At 43.2% G+C, this 16938-nt stretch overlaps 1 protein-coding gene and 1 long non-coding RNA gene across 2 annotated transcripts in view; one reads left to right on the top strand and one right to left on the bottom strand.

Moving 5' to 3' along the window:
- Window positions 1-8950, bottom strand: part of CD2AP (CD2 associated protein) — a 64405-nt gene extending 55455 nt beyond the window's left edge. Inside the window, exon 1 of the mRNA XM_060785256.2 lies at window positions 8861-8950. Within this exon, the coding sequence (XP_060641239.2) occupies window positions 8861-8864 (4 nt within the window). The 5' untranslated portion in view covers window positions 8865-8950. The remainder of the gene's footprint in view (window positions 1-8860) is intronic.
- Window positions 8951-9117: 167 nt separating this feature from the next.
- LOC137097206 (uncharacterized) lies at window positions 9118-15121 on the top strand. Its single transcript, XR_010910057.1, has 3 exons — window positions 9118-9197; window positions 11675-11795; window positions 13791-15121. It is a non-coding gene; the product is annotated as an uncharacterized lncRNA (long non-coding RNA).
- The last annotated feature ends 1817 nt before the right edge of the window (window positions 15122-16938 follow it).

Raw genomic sequence — 16938 nt, 5'->3', positions numbered from 1 at the left:
AAGCATGAGAAGAGACCAGACCATATATTAGCAAATGGATTAAAATAACACAGAACAACCCCCATATCAATCAGATCAGTACCTGTGGTTTTACCTAGCCATATCTGACATAAAGTAACAACAAACTCTACTGAAATGACTAACTTTGGTCAAAAGTTACTATACAGTCACCATGGAGGACCAAAAAAAATCCTAAGAGATGCATCTTCTCTAGGAATTGCCCAGGTCCTCCAGGCAATTCTATGGTACGTTTCCACCAGAAGGAGGTTGTTTTTTTTTAATACAGCGATAAAAAAAAAAACTGCCTACCATGCCTTGACTGTGCTGCTGGGACTCTAAATGTATTGAAAGACCTGTCACTTCAGTCTCCCTTCATGCAACACATCACATTTTTGCTGTAAGCATGCAGTGCTAATGTTTGATCTCTTTCTTCCTGATCAAACATGCCACCTCAATTCTAATAACCGGAGCGAGATGCTCCATGAGGCATGGAAGACACACACTGAGATTTTTGGTGTCTCCCCATGCAACTCCCGAAAGTAAAGAAGAATAAATTTAATTATTTCTAAATGCTGCCTGGATCCTCAAATATCACACACCACAATTACCCTTTATACTTCCAGGAGGCTGGCAGTTATTTTATGTAAAAAACAATCTCACATGGGGAACATTTTGGGCCCTAAAAATAACCCTGAAAACTCGAATCTCTAGTCTTATAGGGAATTTTGAAGTAAACAACAAGATCGACAGCATTAGTCATTCAAAGGCAATGTACGTTAATGGTGATACTCGATCAGCAAGTTTAAATGGATTTCAAAAGTATTTCCTAATCAGAAGATACTTGTGAAGTACAGTAGCATAACCACTCCTGTGTGCCCATGGACATATGTATACAGCAAAATATAGTGTATAACTATGTATATGTGTGTGTGTGTGTGTATAGGTCCACCTCTGAAAGCATTACCTCCACACCACATGTGTGAAGAAAATAATAATAAAGCTTCAGGTGTCCCATAAACACACAAACAGCCACTACCATATAAGGAAATGTAGTCTTTGGAACCTTTCTACTGAACACTTGATAAATCTAATTAATATACCAGTATATTAATGGCGCAGTGGGTTAAAGCATTGAGCTGCTGAGCTTGTTGATCGAAAGGTCGCAGGTTCGATTCCGGGGAGCGGCGTGAGCTACCGCTGTCAGCCCTAGCTTCTGCCAACCTAGCAGTTCGAAAACATGCAAATGTGAGTAGATCAATAGGTACCGCTCCGGCGGGAAGGTAATGACGCTACATGCAGTCATGCCAGCCACATGACCTTGGAGGTGTCTACGGACAACGCTGGCTCTTCGGCTTAGAAATGGAGATGAGCACCACACCCCAGAGTCAGACATGACTGGACTTAATGTCAGGGGACTACCTTTACCTTTTTAGAATGACCTTGGTACCTACAGGCCTAAACTCCATAGTTTCATTCATCTACATCCAACAAAATATGTCTTCTCTAAGGGTTTTCTAGGTTCTCTTGTGTGATTCTATGGTATTATTGGGCTAGAAATCCTTCAGTTCAATAGGATTTTGTATACAGCAACCCTCCAAGTTTGCAGGTTTCACTTTTGCAGATTTGGTTATTTACAGAATTAATTAAAATGTTTTCTGTAGGAATCTCTAGATTCTTCTATGCACTTCTATGGCAGAAGGTGACAATAGAGAATTGTGCTAGAGGACCTAACAAGAACTATTCTCTAGAGCAGGGGTCCTCAAATTAAGGCCCGAGAGCCAGATGCGGCCCTCCAAGGCCATTTACCCGGCCCTTGCTCAAGGACAACCTAAGTCCGAAATGACTTGAAAGCACACAACAACAACAACAACAACAACAACAACAACCCTATCTCATCAGTTAAAAGCAGGCCCACACTTCCCATTGAAACACTAATAAATTTATATTTGTTAAAATTGTTCTTCATTTTAATTATGGTATTGTTTTTAAGTGTTTTTTGCACTACAAATAAGATATGTGTAGTGTGCATAGGAATACATTCATGCTTTTTTTGAAATTATAATCCGGTCCTCCAACAGTTTAAGGGACTGTGACCTGGCCCTCTGTTTAAAAAGTTTGAGGACCCCTGCTCTAGAGCATTTGTAGCTCCCTAATGTTACTCTGGAGCTACATTGCAGTAGATGTTGACCACAGAGTTGAGCTGGAGGATATAGATATTCCTAGAGATTTGTTCTTTCAGATAATAAAATATTTTTGTCATGCACACTTTTCCCACTTTTGTGTAGATTCTGTGTCCCTAAACCCTAGTGAATGTAGACAGCTGATTATATGTGCATAAAAACTAAGTGTGAAGCTAAGACTTTAGTTCAAATAAATCTTGATAATTATATACACACATATATAGTCATTCTTTGCTGTTCTACATATGTTGTACTCTTAAGCTTTATTTTACTACCGCCAATTTACAAGCAACTAAAAGAACAAAATCCAGTGGGAAACTACGCATTCTTCCTAATGGAAATACCTTAAGAAAGTATTATTGGGTCCCTCATGATGTGTGCAACAATGTCCTCATTCCCACAAATAATCAAAATAGGATATAAGTTTTACAGCATTGCTGAGCACTTCCTTCAATTATTTCATTGCCAATTATAGTTATGAGGCACTAAATCAGGTTTGTTTTCAAAAAACAGTCTTAGTTTTCTTTATAAGTGTGTACTTTGGAAGTTGTTTCTGACTTATAGTGACCCTAAGTCAAAACCAGCACTTTCCAATTAGTCTCCCTATTTCCATGCATTCTTGTTAGACATTCATATTCTGCGTTGCTGTGAGCTTTTTGGGTTGTATGACCATTTTGCAGTAGCATTCTGTGGATTTCAATGGTTTCTCTGTGTAGTCTGACATGATGGTTGTCAGGGTGGTACAGTATTTCTGTGTTCTCAAATAGTATTTTGTGTCCAGGTTGGTTCATCAAGTCCTCTGCTATAGCTGACTTCTCTGGTTTAATTAGTCTAGAATGTAGAGCACTGGATGAACCAACCTGGACACATAATACTATTTGTAGTCTGACATGACAGGCATCATGCCAGACTACACAGAGAAGAAAAATGGGTTCCCCTAAAACTGTGGAGACCAAAATCCACTGATTGTGGTAATGCGAATGTATCTAAATTAACTCAATGTATACGTTATCAATACACAAATCAACAAAACACAGAGCTGCCACATTCAGATTAAGCAAAAACAATTGGTTCTTCTCTTGAAGTATGAAACAAAACCTTCATGTAAGAATAGTCCTTGAATGTCAATAAATGTCCTATTCTTTATTGCATGCAAGTAGACTCCAGTAATCACAATAGGTGTCCTATTCCCTTCGTTACACACGAGTTGACTCCAACCTGCAACTGGTTTCGACTCACAAGAGCCTTCGTCAGGCAGTTGGGTTCATTTGTCGAAAAAAGCTCATGTATCATGTAGCAGAGTATACTGACCAACAAAGACTAGCTGATCCACCCCTCAAGAACATTGTTGGTGAATCACTTACCTCAAAAGTTGAACTTTTTTTTAATACATGAGCCTTTTTCGATAAATGAACCCAACCGCCTGACGAAGGTTCTTGTGAGTCGAAACTGGTTGCAGGTTAGAGTCAACTCGTGTGTAACCTATTGTGATTACTGGAGTCTACTCACATGCAATAAAGAATAGGACATTTATTGACATTCAAGGACTATTCTTACTCACATGAAGGCTTTGTTTCATACTTCAAGAGAAGAACCAATTGTTCATGGCTACTCAATGCTATTCAAGCTTACTAACTACAACATTCACACTTGCTTTAAACAAATAAGGGTTCTTCCTCCCACCCTGTTCATTCCACAGATATACATGCATTTCACTCTCCACTTGCCTCACTTCCAATAAGCCTCAGAGGATGCTTGCCAGATGCAGGCGAAATGTATGAAGAGCATGCTAATAGAATGTGGTCATACATCCTGAAAAACTCACAGCAACCCAGTGATTCTGGTCATGAAAGCATTTGACAACATATTCATATTCTCTTTACTTGCATTACACTATGTAACATGATTTTTGTTCCTGGACTATAAATGTTATGCACTTAGCACTTAGACGATTTGTTCCTCAGCTTTCGCGCTGATCACATCTTCTCTATTCACCTCCATTTGTCTCTATTTCGAGCATGAGTTGACAAGTTCCTACCTGTGGCCTCATTGTGGCATGGGGGTGACAACGGTCAATCTGGTTAACACTGATGATGCTCTCGGTAGGACCCACCCTTCACCCAGAGTTCTTCTTTTGCTCCTCTTTTTTCCTTTTCCTGTTTGTTTTTTTCTTTCTTGTTTTTTCCTGGCTCCGTACAACATTAATCTTTATAAATGTCATTTCCTAATTAATTCTGTCATAAAGCATGGGGAAATTTTACTAAACTGCAAAAACTTTGTTTTTGCAGGGCATCCTGCAGCACACTTTGTTACAATTTTTCAACAAATATCTACTAAGAGTGTTAACCAATTCAACCTAGTTTGTGGCAGCCACAACAACAAAGTTTATGGAGTAGAACAACTACATTCAAAGTAAGGACTGCACAATTAAGCAGGAAATAACACTTTCAAACCAGGAACAGAAAAATTTTCAAAATTTGTTACACTGTGTTATTTTCAAAAGTTTGTATCATTTATCCACTGTACAATGGGTATAATATCTTTGCAACTGAAAGGTTTCATGGGCTTCTTTCCACAGCTGATAAACTTATAGGGCAGAATGTCCCACTGGAGAAAATGAGGTCTCTTACAAAGGAGAAGATGCCCCACCTGAAGTTTCTGGTGTTGGAAATGACAGCCTTCATCAAGCCTTCTCTAGTAAGTTTGTCTACGATCTTGTTGCTTACTGTTTCCTGAATGATCAGTTGTGCAGCTTGGTTTACTCTACGGTTTCTGAAAAGTTATAAGTGGGGCTGCAGACCACATTCTCTCTGTCTCTCTCTCTCTCTCCTATTGGCAAATGTGACCTGTTGATAGCTGTTTTGTTACAAGAGAGATTTCCTGGCCGGCTGGCACATCTCAAAGATATTTGAAACTGAAATATGTTTTTGTACCTGTGTATGTTGGCCACATGAAAGTTGTGAGTAAACCAAATATGTTATTTCCATCAAAGTCAATTTCATTTTTGTCTCTTAAGTGCATTATATGAAACAAGTTGTTTTACGAGAGAGTATGTTTTTTGAGCACTGAAATACAAACACTTCTAAAGCTCTGCTGTTTTTATGCACTGGCAAATCTCTTTTTTCCTGGCAGGTCAGAGACTGCAGGTTATTCAGTCTAACATCTGAAACCATTGCCTAGCATAATTACATTTGGTTTCCCTTCTGCTCTACTAGAGGGAAGATATAACAAAGTACCAAATGATGAACACCTATGTCCCTGTGAAGGTGAGGCAGTGGAAACTGTGGAGCACATTTTACTTTTTACCAAGACCTTTGAAAACGTTTTATAAATACAATCTTAGAAAGTTTACCAGTGAGATCCATAAGGTTTTATGCTAATCTTCTGGCTGATCAGCATGCCAAAATTACTGCCAAAGTTGCTAGCTTTTGTGCAGTAGCAATAGCTTGGTGCAAGATGCTGTCACAGTATTAGAAGGTTTTAATGCTTATTTTAGTATTTACTATTGTCATTTAAGTATATAAATGTTTAATATTGTTTTAGCCATCACATTCAATACTGTTTTTTTTTAATTTAAATGCATATCATGTTCCTATTTTGACTTTTGGTCTTTTTTTAACTGCTGGTTATTGAATGTTATATATACATACTTGCATACAACTGGGAAATAGAGGGAGAAAACGTGGAGGCAGTGACAGACTTTGTATTTCTAGGTGTAAAGATGACTGCAGATGCAGACTGCAGCCAGGAAATCAGGAGATGCTTACTTCTTGGGAGGAGAGCAATGACAAATCTTGATAAAATAGTGAAGAGTAGAGACATCACACTGGCAACCAAGATCCGCATAGTTAAAGCAATGGTATTCCCCATAGTCACCAACGGATGTGAGAGCTGGACCATAGGGAAGGCTGAGCAAAGGAAGATAGATGCTTTTGAACTGTGGTGCTGGAGGAAAGATCTGAGAGTGTCTTGGACTGCCAGAAGATCCAACCAGTCCATACTTCAGGAAATAAAGCCTGACTGCTCATTGGAGGGAAGAATAGTAGAGGCCAAGATGTAGTACTTTGGCCACATCATGAGAAGAAAGGAAAGCTTAGAGAAGACAATGATGCTGGGGGAAATGGAAGGAAAAAGGAAGCGGGGCCGACCAAGGGCAAGATGGATGGATGGTATCCTTGAAGTGACTGGATTGACCTTGAAGGAGTTGGGGGTGGTGACGACCGACAGGGAGCTCTGGCGTGGACTGGTCCATGAAGTCACGAAGGGTCGGAAACTACTGAACGAATGAACAACAACATACTACAAGAGGAGATTCTGGTCTAAACAGTGTTTTGGCTCTTCTCTTAGGGCGCTTCCCCGCAGCGCTATATCCCAGAATATCAAGGCAGAAAATCCCACATTATCTGCTTTGAACAGGGTTCTCTGAATCCATACTTAGATAATGTGGGATTTTCTGCCTTAATATTCTGGGATATTTATTTATTTATCGTGTCAGGCAACTGAACAGTTGTATTACATTTTTGACAGAACAAACGTCACAGAGTTTGCAAGCTAGGTAGTTGATTAAATGTCCTTTGACCATTTAATCAACTTGGAGTGCCTCTGGTGTTGCCGCAAGGAGGTCCTCCATGGTGCATGTAGCAGGGTTCAGGTTGCATTGCAGCAGGTGGTCAGTGGTTTGCTCTTCTCCACACTCGCATGTTGCGGATTCCACTTTGTAGCCCCATTTCTGAAGGTTGGCTCTGCATCTCGTGGTGCCAGAGCGCAGTCTGTTCAGCGCCTTCCAAGTCGCCCAGTCCTCTGTGTGCCCAGGGGGGAGTCTCTCATTTGGTATCAGTCATTGGTTGAGGTTCTGGGTTTGAGCCTGCCACATTTGGACTCTTGTTTGCTGAGGTGTTCCAGCGAGTGTCTCTGTAGATCTTAGAAAACTATTTCTAGATTTAAGTCGTTGACGTGCTGGCTGATACCCAAACAGGAGATGAGCTGGAGATGTCACTGCCTTGGTCCTTTCACTATTGACTGCTACTTCCCGGTAGATGTCAGGTGGTGCAATACCGGCTAAGCAGTGTAATTTCTCCAGTGATGTAGGGCGCAGGCACCCCGTGATAATGCGCCATGTCTCATTAAGAGCCACATCCACTGTTTTAGCGTGGTGAGACGTGTTCCACACTGGGCATGCATATAGGGGCGGCTCGTCCATTACACGAAGTAAGCAGTCGCAGAACACTTCTTTTTTGCCAGGGGCGCAGAGGCGCCTCTGTAAATGCCCCTCGACCACCAGTTGAGGAGTGTTCCCTCAGCTCACAACAGCCCTAGCAGTCCGGGGGGAGCCTCGGCTTTCTTGCCTTGCTGCCGGGCGATCCTCTTCCAAAAGGGGCCGGGCCCTTGAGCCTCGCCTAGCCCCTCTCGTTCCTGCTCCACCCAGCCACCGGGTGTGCGAGCAGAGCCGGCGCTCAATCGTTCTCCGCGTTCGATCCCTTCCCCATGACCAGCTCCCTTTCCTGATCCCCCGTCGCTCCACCCACCTCCTCTCCTCTCCCCAATCCGTGGGTGGGCCAAGGGGCGGAGCCACTATGCCTGGCCCGCTTCGGGTCTGGAGGTGTGTTTGAAGACCCCAGCATGCGCACCAAATGTCGCCTCTTCTCCTGACTTTCTCTTCAGCCATTGGGACCGAGAGAGAGAGAGAGAGAGCCCCTCCGGCTGGAGGTATCTCTCACCTCCGCTCCCTTTTTTTTTTGCGCCTACCTTCAGGAAAGGTGGGCATCTCCACCCCCCCTCTCTCTCTCTTGGTCCCAATGGCTGAGGAGAAAGTCTGGAGAAGAGGTGACTTTTGGTGCACACGCCTGGGTCTTCAGGCACGCCTCCGGACCCAAAGTGGGCCAGGCAAGGGAGCAAGTGCGGCAAGTGTAGTTACTGAGATGTATAGTTCACCTACAATCAAAGAGCATTCTGAACCCCACCAATGATGGAATTGAACCAAATATGGCACACAGAACTCCCACGACGAACAGAAAATAAATACTGTTTGCTTACCATTTAAAATTACCTAGGGCCACCTCTGCATGCATACTCATTCTGGGATATAGGGCTGTGAGGAAGGGCCCTAAGAAGTTATGTCCTCTAATGTATGGTAACTGGGATGCCACCTTCAGGGAGCAAATGAGAGGCGCACTTGCCAACAGGCACAGACAAGCCAACCCTTTCATGCCCTCCAGCACTACTTCCTGGAAGTTTACCCAGTTTACACTAGGCTGCAAATGAGATACATACATTTGCAGCAAACATTTAAGCCACCCAAACATCACGTGTGGGGTTTTCGAAAAGATGGAGAAAGTAAAGCAAAAATACAGGGATGAAGTACAGGAAGTGAATGTATAAAGAGGTGCCTTGGCGCTTATTCCCCAAAAAACAAATAACCAAGCTCAATGCCTTAATCAGGCCTTCTTTCCCAGCGGTGGATGGAAGCGGCCCAAAGAGTTCCCTCCCTTCCTGAAGGGAAAGTAAGCCACGGGGCGGGCGCAAAGGAAGCCACGTTGCGCCCTGCACGCGGGGGACGCAACACAACAAGGGGGAGGGGGCGCGGAGGAGGAGGGAAAGGAAGCGTCGTCAAGGAAACCGCCGCTGAGGGACCCCTCCCTCTCCCCCCCCGCGTCCCGCTTCCACTCGAGCCAGGCCCTTACCCATACTGCGGGAGCCCCGCCACAGGGCCGAAGCGCCAACGCCGCCGTCCCCGAAAAGCCCCGCTGGAGCCGAGGCCAAGCTCAGGCCGGGCGCGGCGGCTCTCCCATCCGCGGGGCGGGAAGCGAGGGCCCTCCACAGGAAGAGGAGGACGCAGCCAGGAGGGGCTTTCCCTGCCTCACTCCCTCCCTCCCTCCTTCTGAGGGAATGGGGGCGGGGCCGGGAAGCAGCCGCGAGGGAGGGGGCGCGCGCGCCCAGGCCGGCCGCAAATCCCGCGAGACCCGCGCGAGCCTCACTGTTTGGCGCGGCCGCGACGCTGCCTGCGCGCGGGCAAAGCTGGTAAGGTCCCCTCAGTTCTGAGATCGGAGCAACCTCGAACCTAGATCAGCAGCCCACCTTGTATATACTCTCCTCTCTTCCCCGGGTCTCCTCAGCACTTCTTCCCACCCTCCGAATACATGGGAAGGGAAGGCACATCGCCCCTCCAGTCTGCTTGGTAAACTCAGTGTACACCCTGCTTTCAATCCTGTGGCTGCCTTCTGAGGCCCCTTCTACACTGCCATATAAAATCCAGATTATCTGCTTTGAACTGGATTAAATGGCAGTGTAGACTCATAATCCAGTTATTTATTTTATTTGTCGTGTCAGGGCAACCAGTCAATTGTATTACATTTCTAACAGAACAAAACAAACAATCAAACAGACAAAATACAAAATTTGCAATCTTGGTAGTTGATTAAATGTCCTTTGACCAGTATCTGGCCACTTGGAGTGCCTCTGGTGTTGCTGCAAGAAGGTCCTCCTTGTGCATTTGGCATTGCAGCAGGTGGTCTGTAGTTTGCTCTTCTCCGCACTCGCATGTCGTGGATTCCACTTTGTGGCCCCATTTCTTGAGGTTGGCTCTGCATCTCGTGGTGCCAGAGCGCAGTCTGTTCAGTGCCTTCCAAGTCGCCCAGTTTTCTGTGTGCCCAGGGGGGGAGTTTCTCATTTGGTATCAGCCATTGGTTAAGGTTCTGGGTTTGAGCCTGCCACTTTTGGACTCTCGCTTGCTGAGGTGTTCCAGCGAGTGTCTCTGTAGATCTTAGAAAACTATTTCTAGATTTAAGTTGTTGACGTGCTGGCTGATACCCAAACGGGATGAGCTGGAGATGTCTCTGCCTTGGTCTTTTCACTATTGGCTGCTACTTCCTGGCAGATGTCAGGTGGTGCAATACTGGCTAAGCAGTGTAATTTCTCCAGTGGTGTAGGGTGCAGAAACACCGCGATAATCCAGTTCAAAGCTGACAATTGTCAATTTTCTCCTTGATATTCTGGGTTAACTCCTTTGTTGCATCAGCTCCACTGGCTGCCAATTAGCTTCCGAGCACAATTCAAACTGTTGTTTTTTTTTGTTGTGTCAGGAGCGACTTGACAAAGTACAAGTCGCTTCTAGTGTGAGAGAATTGGCCGTCTGCAAGGACGTTGCCCAGGGGACGCCTGGATATTTTGATGTTTTTATCATCCTTGTGAGAGGCTTCTCTCATGCCCCCGCATGAGGAGCTGGAATTGATAGAGGGAGCTCATCCGCCTCTCCCCGGATTCAAACCTGCGACCTGTCGGTCTTCATTCCTGCTGGCACAGGGGTTTAACCCACTGCACCACCGGGGGCTCCATTCAAAGTGCTGGTTTTAACCTACAAAACGTGAATTGTGGTCCTGACCCATCATTGTTGGCAGTTGTGATGGTCTCAGGAATATACGGTTCCAGTCCAGTTTACCTGTCCGAATGTATTCTCCCCTATGAACCATCAAGACAATTAAGATCTTCTGGTATTGCCCTGCTCTTGGTTTTGCCACTTTCGCAATCGCATCTGGCGGGAACAAGAGACAGGGTCTTTTCTGTGGTGGCCCCTCGGCTATGGAACTCTCTTGAGATCAGATCTGCCTCCTCCCTCCTGTCCTTCAGGTGGCTGGTGAAATCCCGGCTATGGAAGGAAGCATTCCCAGAGTAATGGTTGAAACCGGCTACAGAACGAAGTTATCGACTACACATACGGACTGAGTTGGACATGATTGTATCTTGGCGATTTGGCTTATTTGTAATTTTAATCGATATGTATTTTAACTCGTTATTATGTGATGTTTTTAGATTGTGCTATTAACATTGAATCCTTGCTGTAAGCCGGTCTGAGTCCCTCTACGGAGGTTGAAAAGATCGGGATATAAAAGTTTTAAATAAATAAATAATAAATAATATGGCAGCGTATACTCATATAATCCAGTTCAAAGTAGATAATTGTCGATTTCTGCCTTGATATTCTGGGTTATATGGCTGTGTGGAAGGCCCTAAGGCCCCATCTACACTGCCATATAAAATCCAGATTATCTGCTTTGAACTGGATTATATGGCAGTGTAGACTCATATAATCCAGTTCAAAGAAGAAAATTGCTGATTTTCTGCCTTGAATTTCTGGGTTATATGGCTGTGTGGAAGGGCCCTGGGATAGCAGCTCAAACAGTGGGCCCTTAACTTAGCCAACAGTCTAGTTCAGATCACCCTCAATGGTAAGATACAGCAAAACAATTTAAATCTTGGGAATCTATTTTACTTTCTTCAGCCATAGACTCCTAGAACGGTCCAGTCATAAGGAGAACTGTTCCCAACTTTATATGCTTGGTGGCTTCATCAGAACCTGCCCAAACAAGTTCCCATAATTAATCACACTATGTAACAAAATTCAAAAATGTTCTGTTCCTGGTTTGAAAGTTATTTCCTGTTTAATTGTGTGGTATTTACTTTGTAAGTAAGTAAACTCCATAAACCTTGTTTTGTTGAAGGCTTTCATGGCCGAAATCACTGGGTTGCTGTGAGTTTTCCGGGCTGCATGGCCATGTTCCAGAAGCATTCTGTCCTGACGTTTCACCCACATCTATGACAGGCATCTTTAGAGGTTGTGAGGTCAGTTGGAAACTATGCAAGTGAGGTTTATATATCTGTGGAATGTGCAGGGCGGGAGAAAACTCTTGTCTGCTTGAAGCAAGTGTGAATAAATACTGCAAATAAATAAATAAAATCTACTGCTCTTCACAGCCTTGTGGCCAAAATGTGGCCTATAAATTAAAATAAATGAATTAGGGATGTTCTCTCACTCTGAAAGCTATATGGCCCCTATCGAAGTATTATCTATCTGTATAATAAAAGTCGAAGTTTATATGTATGTGGGCAGCAGATTTCCAGGACAGCTTCAACTTCCAGAGGGCCCTTTGACTCCCACTGATGATAGATCTAGACTAAACAGCACACAGACCCACCTCCCCCCCCATGACCAACAGAAAATATTGGAGGGGTGTGGAGGGGATTGACCCTAGAATCTGGGACTTATGCTTCACCCACATTCAGAGAGATTTCCAAACCCAACCAACAATGGATTTAGATCTGGACTACACTTGGCACACAGACACCCCTCCCCTCCAATGACCAACAGAACATACTGGAGGAGTTTGTGTAGAGTAACCCACTAAGGTGGAAGTTGAAGTTATCATGCATCCAAAGAGCACCCTAGACCACACTTAGCAACATGACCAACAGAAAATACTGGAGGGTTGGGGGCGGGGTTGACCCTAGAATTTGGAACTATAGTTCACCCACATCAAGAGAGCATTCTGAACCCAACCAACAATGGATTTGGCTCACACTTTAAATACCTTGGGAGTATTTGGGGGGGGGGGGGGTTGACCTTGAATTTAAGGAGCTGTAGTTCACATACATTCATAGAGCATTGAGCACCAACCGACAATGGATCAATCTATTGTCGAAGGTTTTCATGGCCAGAATCACTGGGTTATTGTAGGTTTTTCGAACTGTATGGCCATGTTCTAGAAGCATTCTCTCCTGACATTTCGCCTGCATCTGTGGCAGGCATCCTCAGAGGTTGAGAGATCTGGACCAAACTTACTTGGCACAGATATCCAACATAAACAACTTTAAATGCTGGTGGAGTTTGGAGGGAATTGACCTTGAATTTAGTGAGTTGTGGTTCACCTACATCCAGAGAGGATTGTTCAACAGCTGATGATGGATCTGGACCAAACTTCACACACATACCCAACCTGCCCAACTTTGAATACCTGTTGGGTTTGGAGATAGTTGACCTTGAATTTAGGAAGTTGTGGTTCCCCTACATCCAGAGAACACTGTGAACCCAAATGACAATAGATCATGACCAAACGTGGCATGCACACTCAAAATGACCAACTATGACTATGGGTGGGGTTTGGGGAATACCTTGAATTTTGGGAGTTGTAGTTTGCATACACCCAGAGAGCACTGTGAACTGAAACGATGATGAATTTTGACCAAACTTGGCACACTGACTCAATATGGCCAACTTTGAATATAGGCTGGGTTTGAGGCAAACAACCTTGAATTCTGGGAATTGTAGTTTACCCACTCCCAGAGACCACCGTGAACCCAACCAACAATGGATTTGGACCAAACCAGGCACACAGACCCAACAAGCCCAACTTTGAATAATGGTGTAGTTGGAACAATAACAGATGATGATGGGAGTTGTAGTTTACCTACATCCTTATGCATTTACTAATGGGTCCATTCTTAAAATCCAAAACCCAACAATGAATACTTTTAATGTTTATTATTACAAATTACCTAACCTGGGCATCGCCGGGTATTTATGTTAGTAATATCATATGATTTATAGCCCATGAACAGCGATTGTGCAAAACATTGGAGTTGTTTCCTTGAATCTCACTATAACATTGCAGTCGTTTATTTCAGGATTACAATATTACATAATGTATCGGTTTTAGCGCCATGGGAAACTTGATTAGAAGTCTCAGCTCAGGAACATTTTGAATGTGATTACACCAAAATATTTCTCTGTGTACTTTTCTGATGTCATCTTTCTTGAGGGAAAATGTATTACTATTCTAGGATGACTATCTCTGGAAATTCAGTATTTAAGGATCAACACAACTGTGAAGCAGAGGATAATCCTTAGCAGTTCCTGGGACAGAAATGAGAGCGGATTGAAGTAAAAGACAAATAGGTTGTGGTATTTTTCCTTCTATTAAGAAAGCCTATTCCTCTTGTCTCTCAATTTTCATCTCCTGATTTCAGAAACTGCACCTAATTTCTCTGCTGGATCGACTAGTGTGACTACTTTTCTCTGAGCATCATGTTCCTGTAACGCAATATTCCCAGCAGCAAAACTTGTAATATTTCAGTTGTTTGTGCATAGAGGTGGAGCGGGAAATGTGACTGGGTGTTAAGTACCTGTTGAAAAAGTTAAAAAAGAATATACTTTGTGCATAAAACAATCCAGCTCTTTTCTGTAAGATCTCTTTTATCCATGTCAGCCCGCTGCTCAGAATATATGAGAAACACCATCTTCTGAAAAATTCTCATAAGAGGAGGTCAAATTAGAAAGGTCCTTTTAAGGATTATCCACATAGGAAACAAAGTATTGTTCATTCTCACATTGATTCACAGGATAAGAAGGTTCTTCAATCATAGAAGAATCAGGAAAATAATGGAAAGAGTCCTTGTACAAAATGGGATTCTTGAATTGTTTTACCTCCTCTTTGGGAGGAGGTATGTATGACCTATACATATTATTACATTTTTAGGAGCTACATAAAAATATCTTTAATCTGGTGCCTAGTTATTGAAAAAAAATACTTGATAGTTTAGGAGAAATTAAAGTATAAACTTTTAAAGCAAGCACTAATTATAATAGTTAATATATACTTGGAAACACAGTAAATCACTACATATCTATCCGAACGTATCTCGGCCTATCAGCCCACCAGGACCCTAAGATCTTCGGGAGAGGCCCTTCTCTCCATCCCGCCTGCTTCACAGGTGCGGCTCGCGGGAACGAGAGACAGGGCCTTTTCTGTGGTGGCCCCGCGGCTTTGGAATGCCCTCCCTATAGAGATAAGATCAGCCACCTCGCTGATGGCATTTCGGAAAAAACTGAAAACATGGATGTTTGACCAAGCATTCGGCTAATCCGATGCGATGAAGTTTTTGGATCAAGGACTGGCAATCACAGACAACGAAATTGAATTATGATTTTAACTAAGAGATGCATTGGTCTGTATTGGTGGCCCAATACTGTGTATTGTATATGTATGTGTTTTATATTTTTAATCTGTATTATTGTTGTTTTTAAATGTTGTAAACCGCAATGAGTCGCCGTTTTAGGCTGAGATATTAGCGGTATACAAGTGTACTAAATAAATAAATAAATAAATAAATAAATTTTAAAAACTGTCAGAAGACATTTCAGAACCACTGGTAATCTTTAAACATTTCTGGAGAACAGAATAAAGTAAAGCAGACTGGAAGAAAGCAAATGTTGCCCCCAACTTTAAAGGGGTGTTTGGGGGAGGCAGGCGGAGAGGACTCAACTACTACTCTGTCAGCCTGGCATTGATACCAGAGAAGATTCTGGAGCAGATCATTAGAGACTGTACGAACTTGGAAAAGAATGCCATATTCACAAAAAGGCAACCTAGGTTTCTGAAAAACAAGTCAGGGCAGATTAACCTTATCTCTCTTTTTTATGTTGTTACAAGCTTGGCAGATGAAGGGAATGTTGTGGATATAGCATATCTCGGATTCAGTAAGGCCTTTAACAAATTTCTCCATGACTTTCTCACAAAAGAAGCTAATAAAATCTGACAATACTACTGTTACGAAGACTGGGAATTGGTTGACTGGCCAAACCCAAAGGGTGCATTCCAATGGCTCCTCATCCTGGAGAGAATTGACCAGTAGTGTGCCAAAGGGGTCTGTCCTGGGCCCAGTGCTATTTGCCTATATTCTATTTAAGGTTAAAGGTTGTCCCCTGACATTAAGTCCAGTCATGTCTGACACTGGGGTGTGGTGCTCATCTCCATTTCTAAGCCGAAGAGCCGGCGTTGTCCATAGACACCTCCAAGGTCATGTGGCCAGCATGACTGCATATTCTATTTAGGGATAGCTAATCTGGCAGTGGTTAGGATCAGAATTCAAAATGACCATACCAGATTAAAGAGTTGGGCCAAAACTAACAAAATTAATTTCAACATGGTTATGGCACTATTCTTTGGCAATAATGCACAGATATAGGATGGCTGTCACCTGACTTGAAAGCAATATGTGTGGGAAGGATCAAGTAGATTGCATGCTGAATGAGTCAACAATATAATGTAGCAACTAAAAAAACTCCTATGCGATCCTAGGCTGTATCAATTGGAAAATAGTGTCAAGATCAAGGAAAAACATAGCCCTACTCTATTCTGCTTTGATAGATCTTATCTGGAATACCGGGTCAAGTTCTGGGCACTGCCATTCAAGAAAGGCATTGGCAAGCTGGAATGCATCCAGAGAAGGGTGACCAAAATGATCAAAGGTTTGGAAACAGCCAGATGAGGAACTGCTGAGGGAGTTGGAGATATTTAGCTTGGAGAAAAGAAGGCTGAGAGGGGAAATGATCACTATTTCTAAATATTTGAAAGGATATCACATTGAGGGACCAAGTTTGTTTTCCTAGTCTGGAACCTAGGACATGGTTACAAATTGCAGGAAAAAGGATTCCATCTGAACATTAGGAAGAACTTCCTGACAGTAAGAATTGTTCCACTGTGGTACATACTTCCTGAGAGTATGGTGGAGTCTATTTCTCTGGAGGTTTTTAAGCCGAGGCCAGATGGCCATCTGTCAGGAGTGTTTTGATTGTGCATTTCCTGCATGGCAAGGGGTTGGACTGGATGTCCCTTGTGGTCTCTTCCAACTTTATGCTTCTATTATTCTTTCTGTATGTGTTTAAAATGCCCTCTGTACTCTACAGGAATTCTAGAGAGGCGGAAAAAAAAATCAGAAAATACTTGAGGGACTGGCTAACAAAAAGTATCTACAAATACCTTGCTGCAGATGAATTCTAAATATATAATCATATCCTATCATATTTGTTGTCGATCCTCTCCTTTGAGTGTCATGCAAATCTACCATTTGCAAAAATATATGATTCTGTGCTTTACTTGTCCCCTTGTGAGCTGCCCCAAGTCATTTGGGGAGATGGAGGGGGGGGGGG

Source organism: Anolis sagrei, chromosome 1 (genome assembly GCF_037176765.1).
Source record: "Anolis sagrei isolate rAnoSag1 chromosome 1, rAnoSag1.mat, whole genome shotgun sequence".
NCBI lineage: Eukaryota > Metazoa > Chordata > Lepidosauria > Squamata > Dactyloidae > Anolis > Anolis sagrei.
Note: the sequence above shows the minus strand (reverse complement) of the source record. Positions and strands in the feature narration are given on the sequence as shown.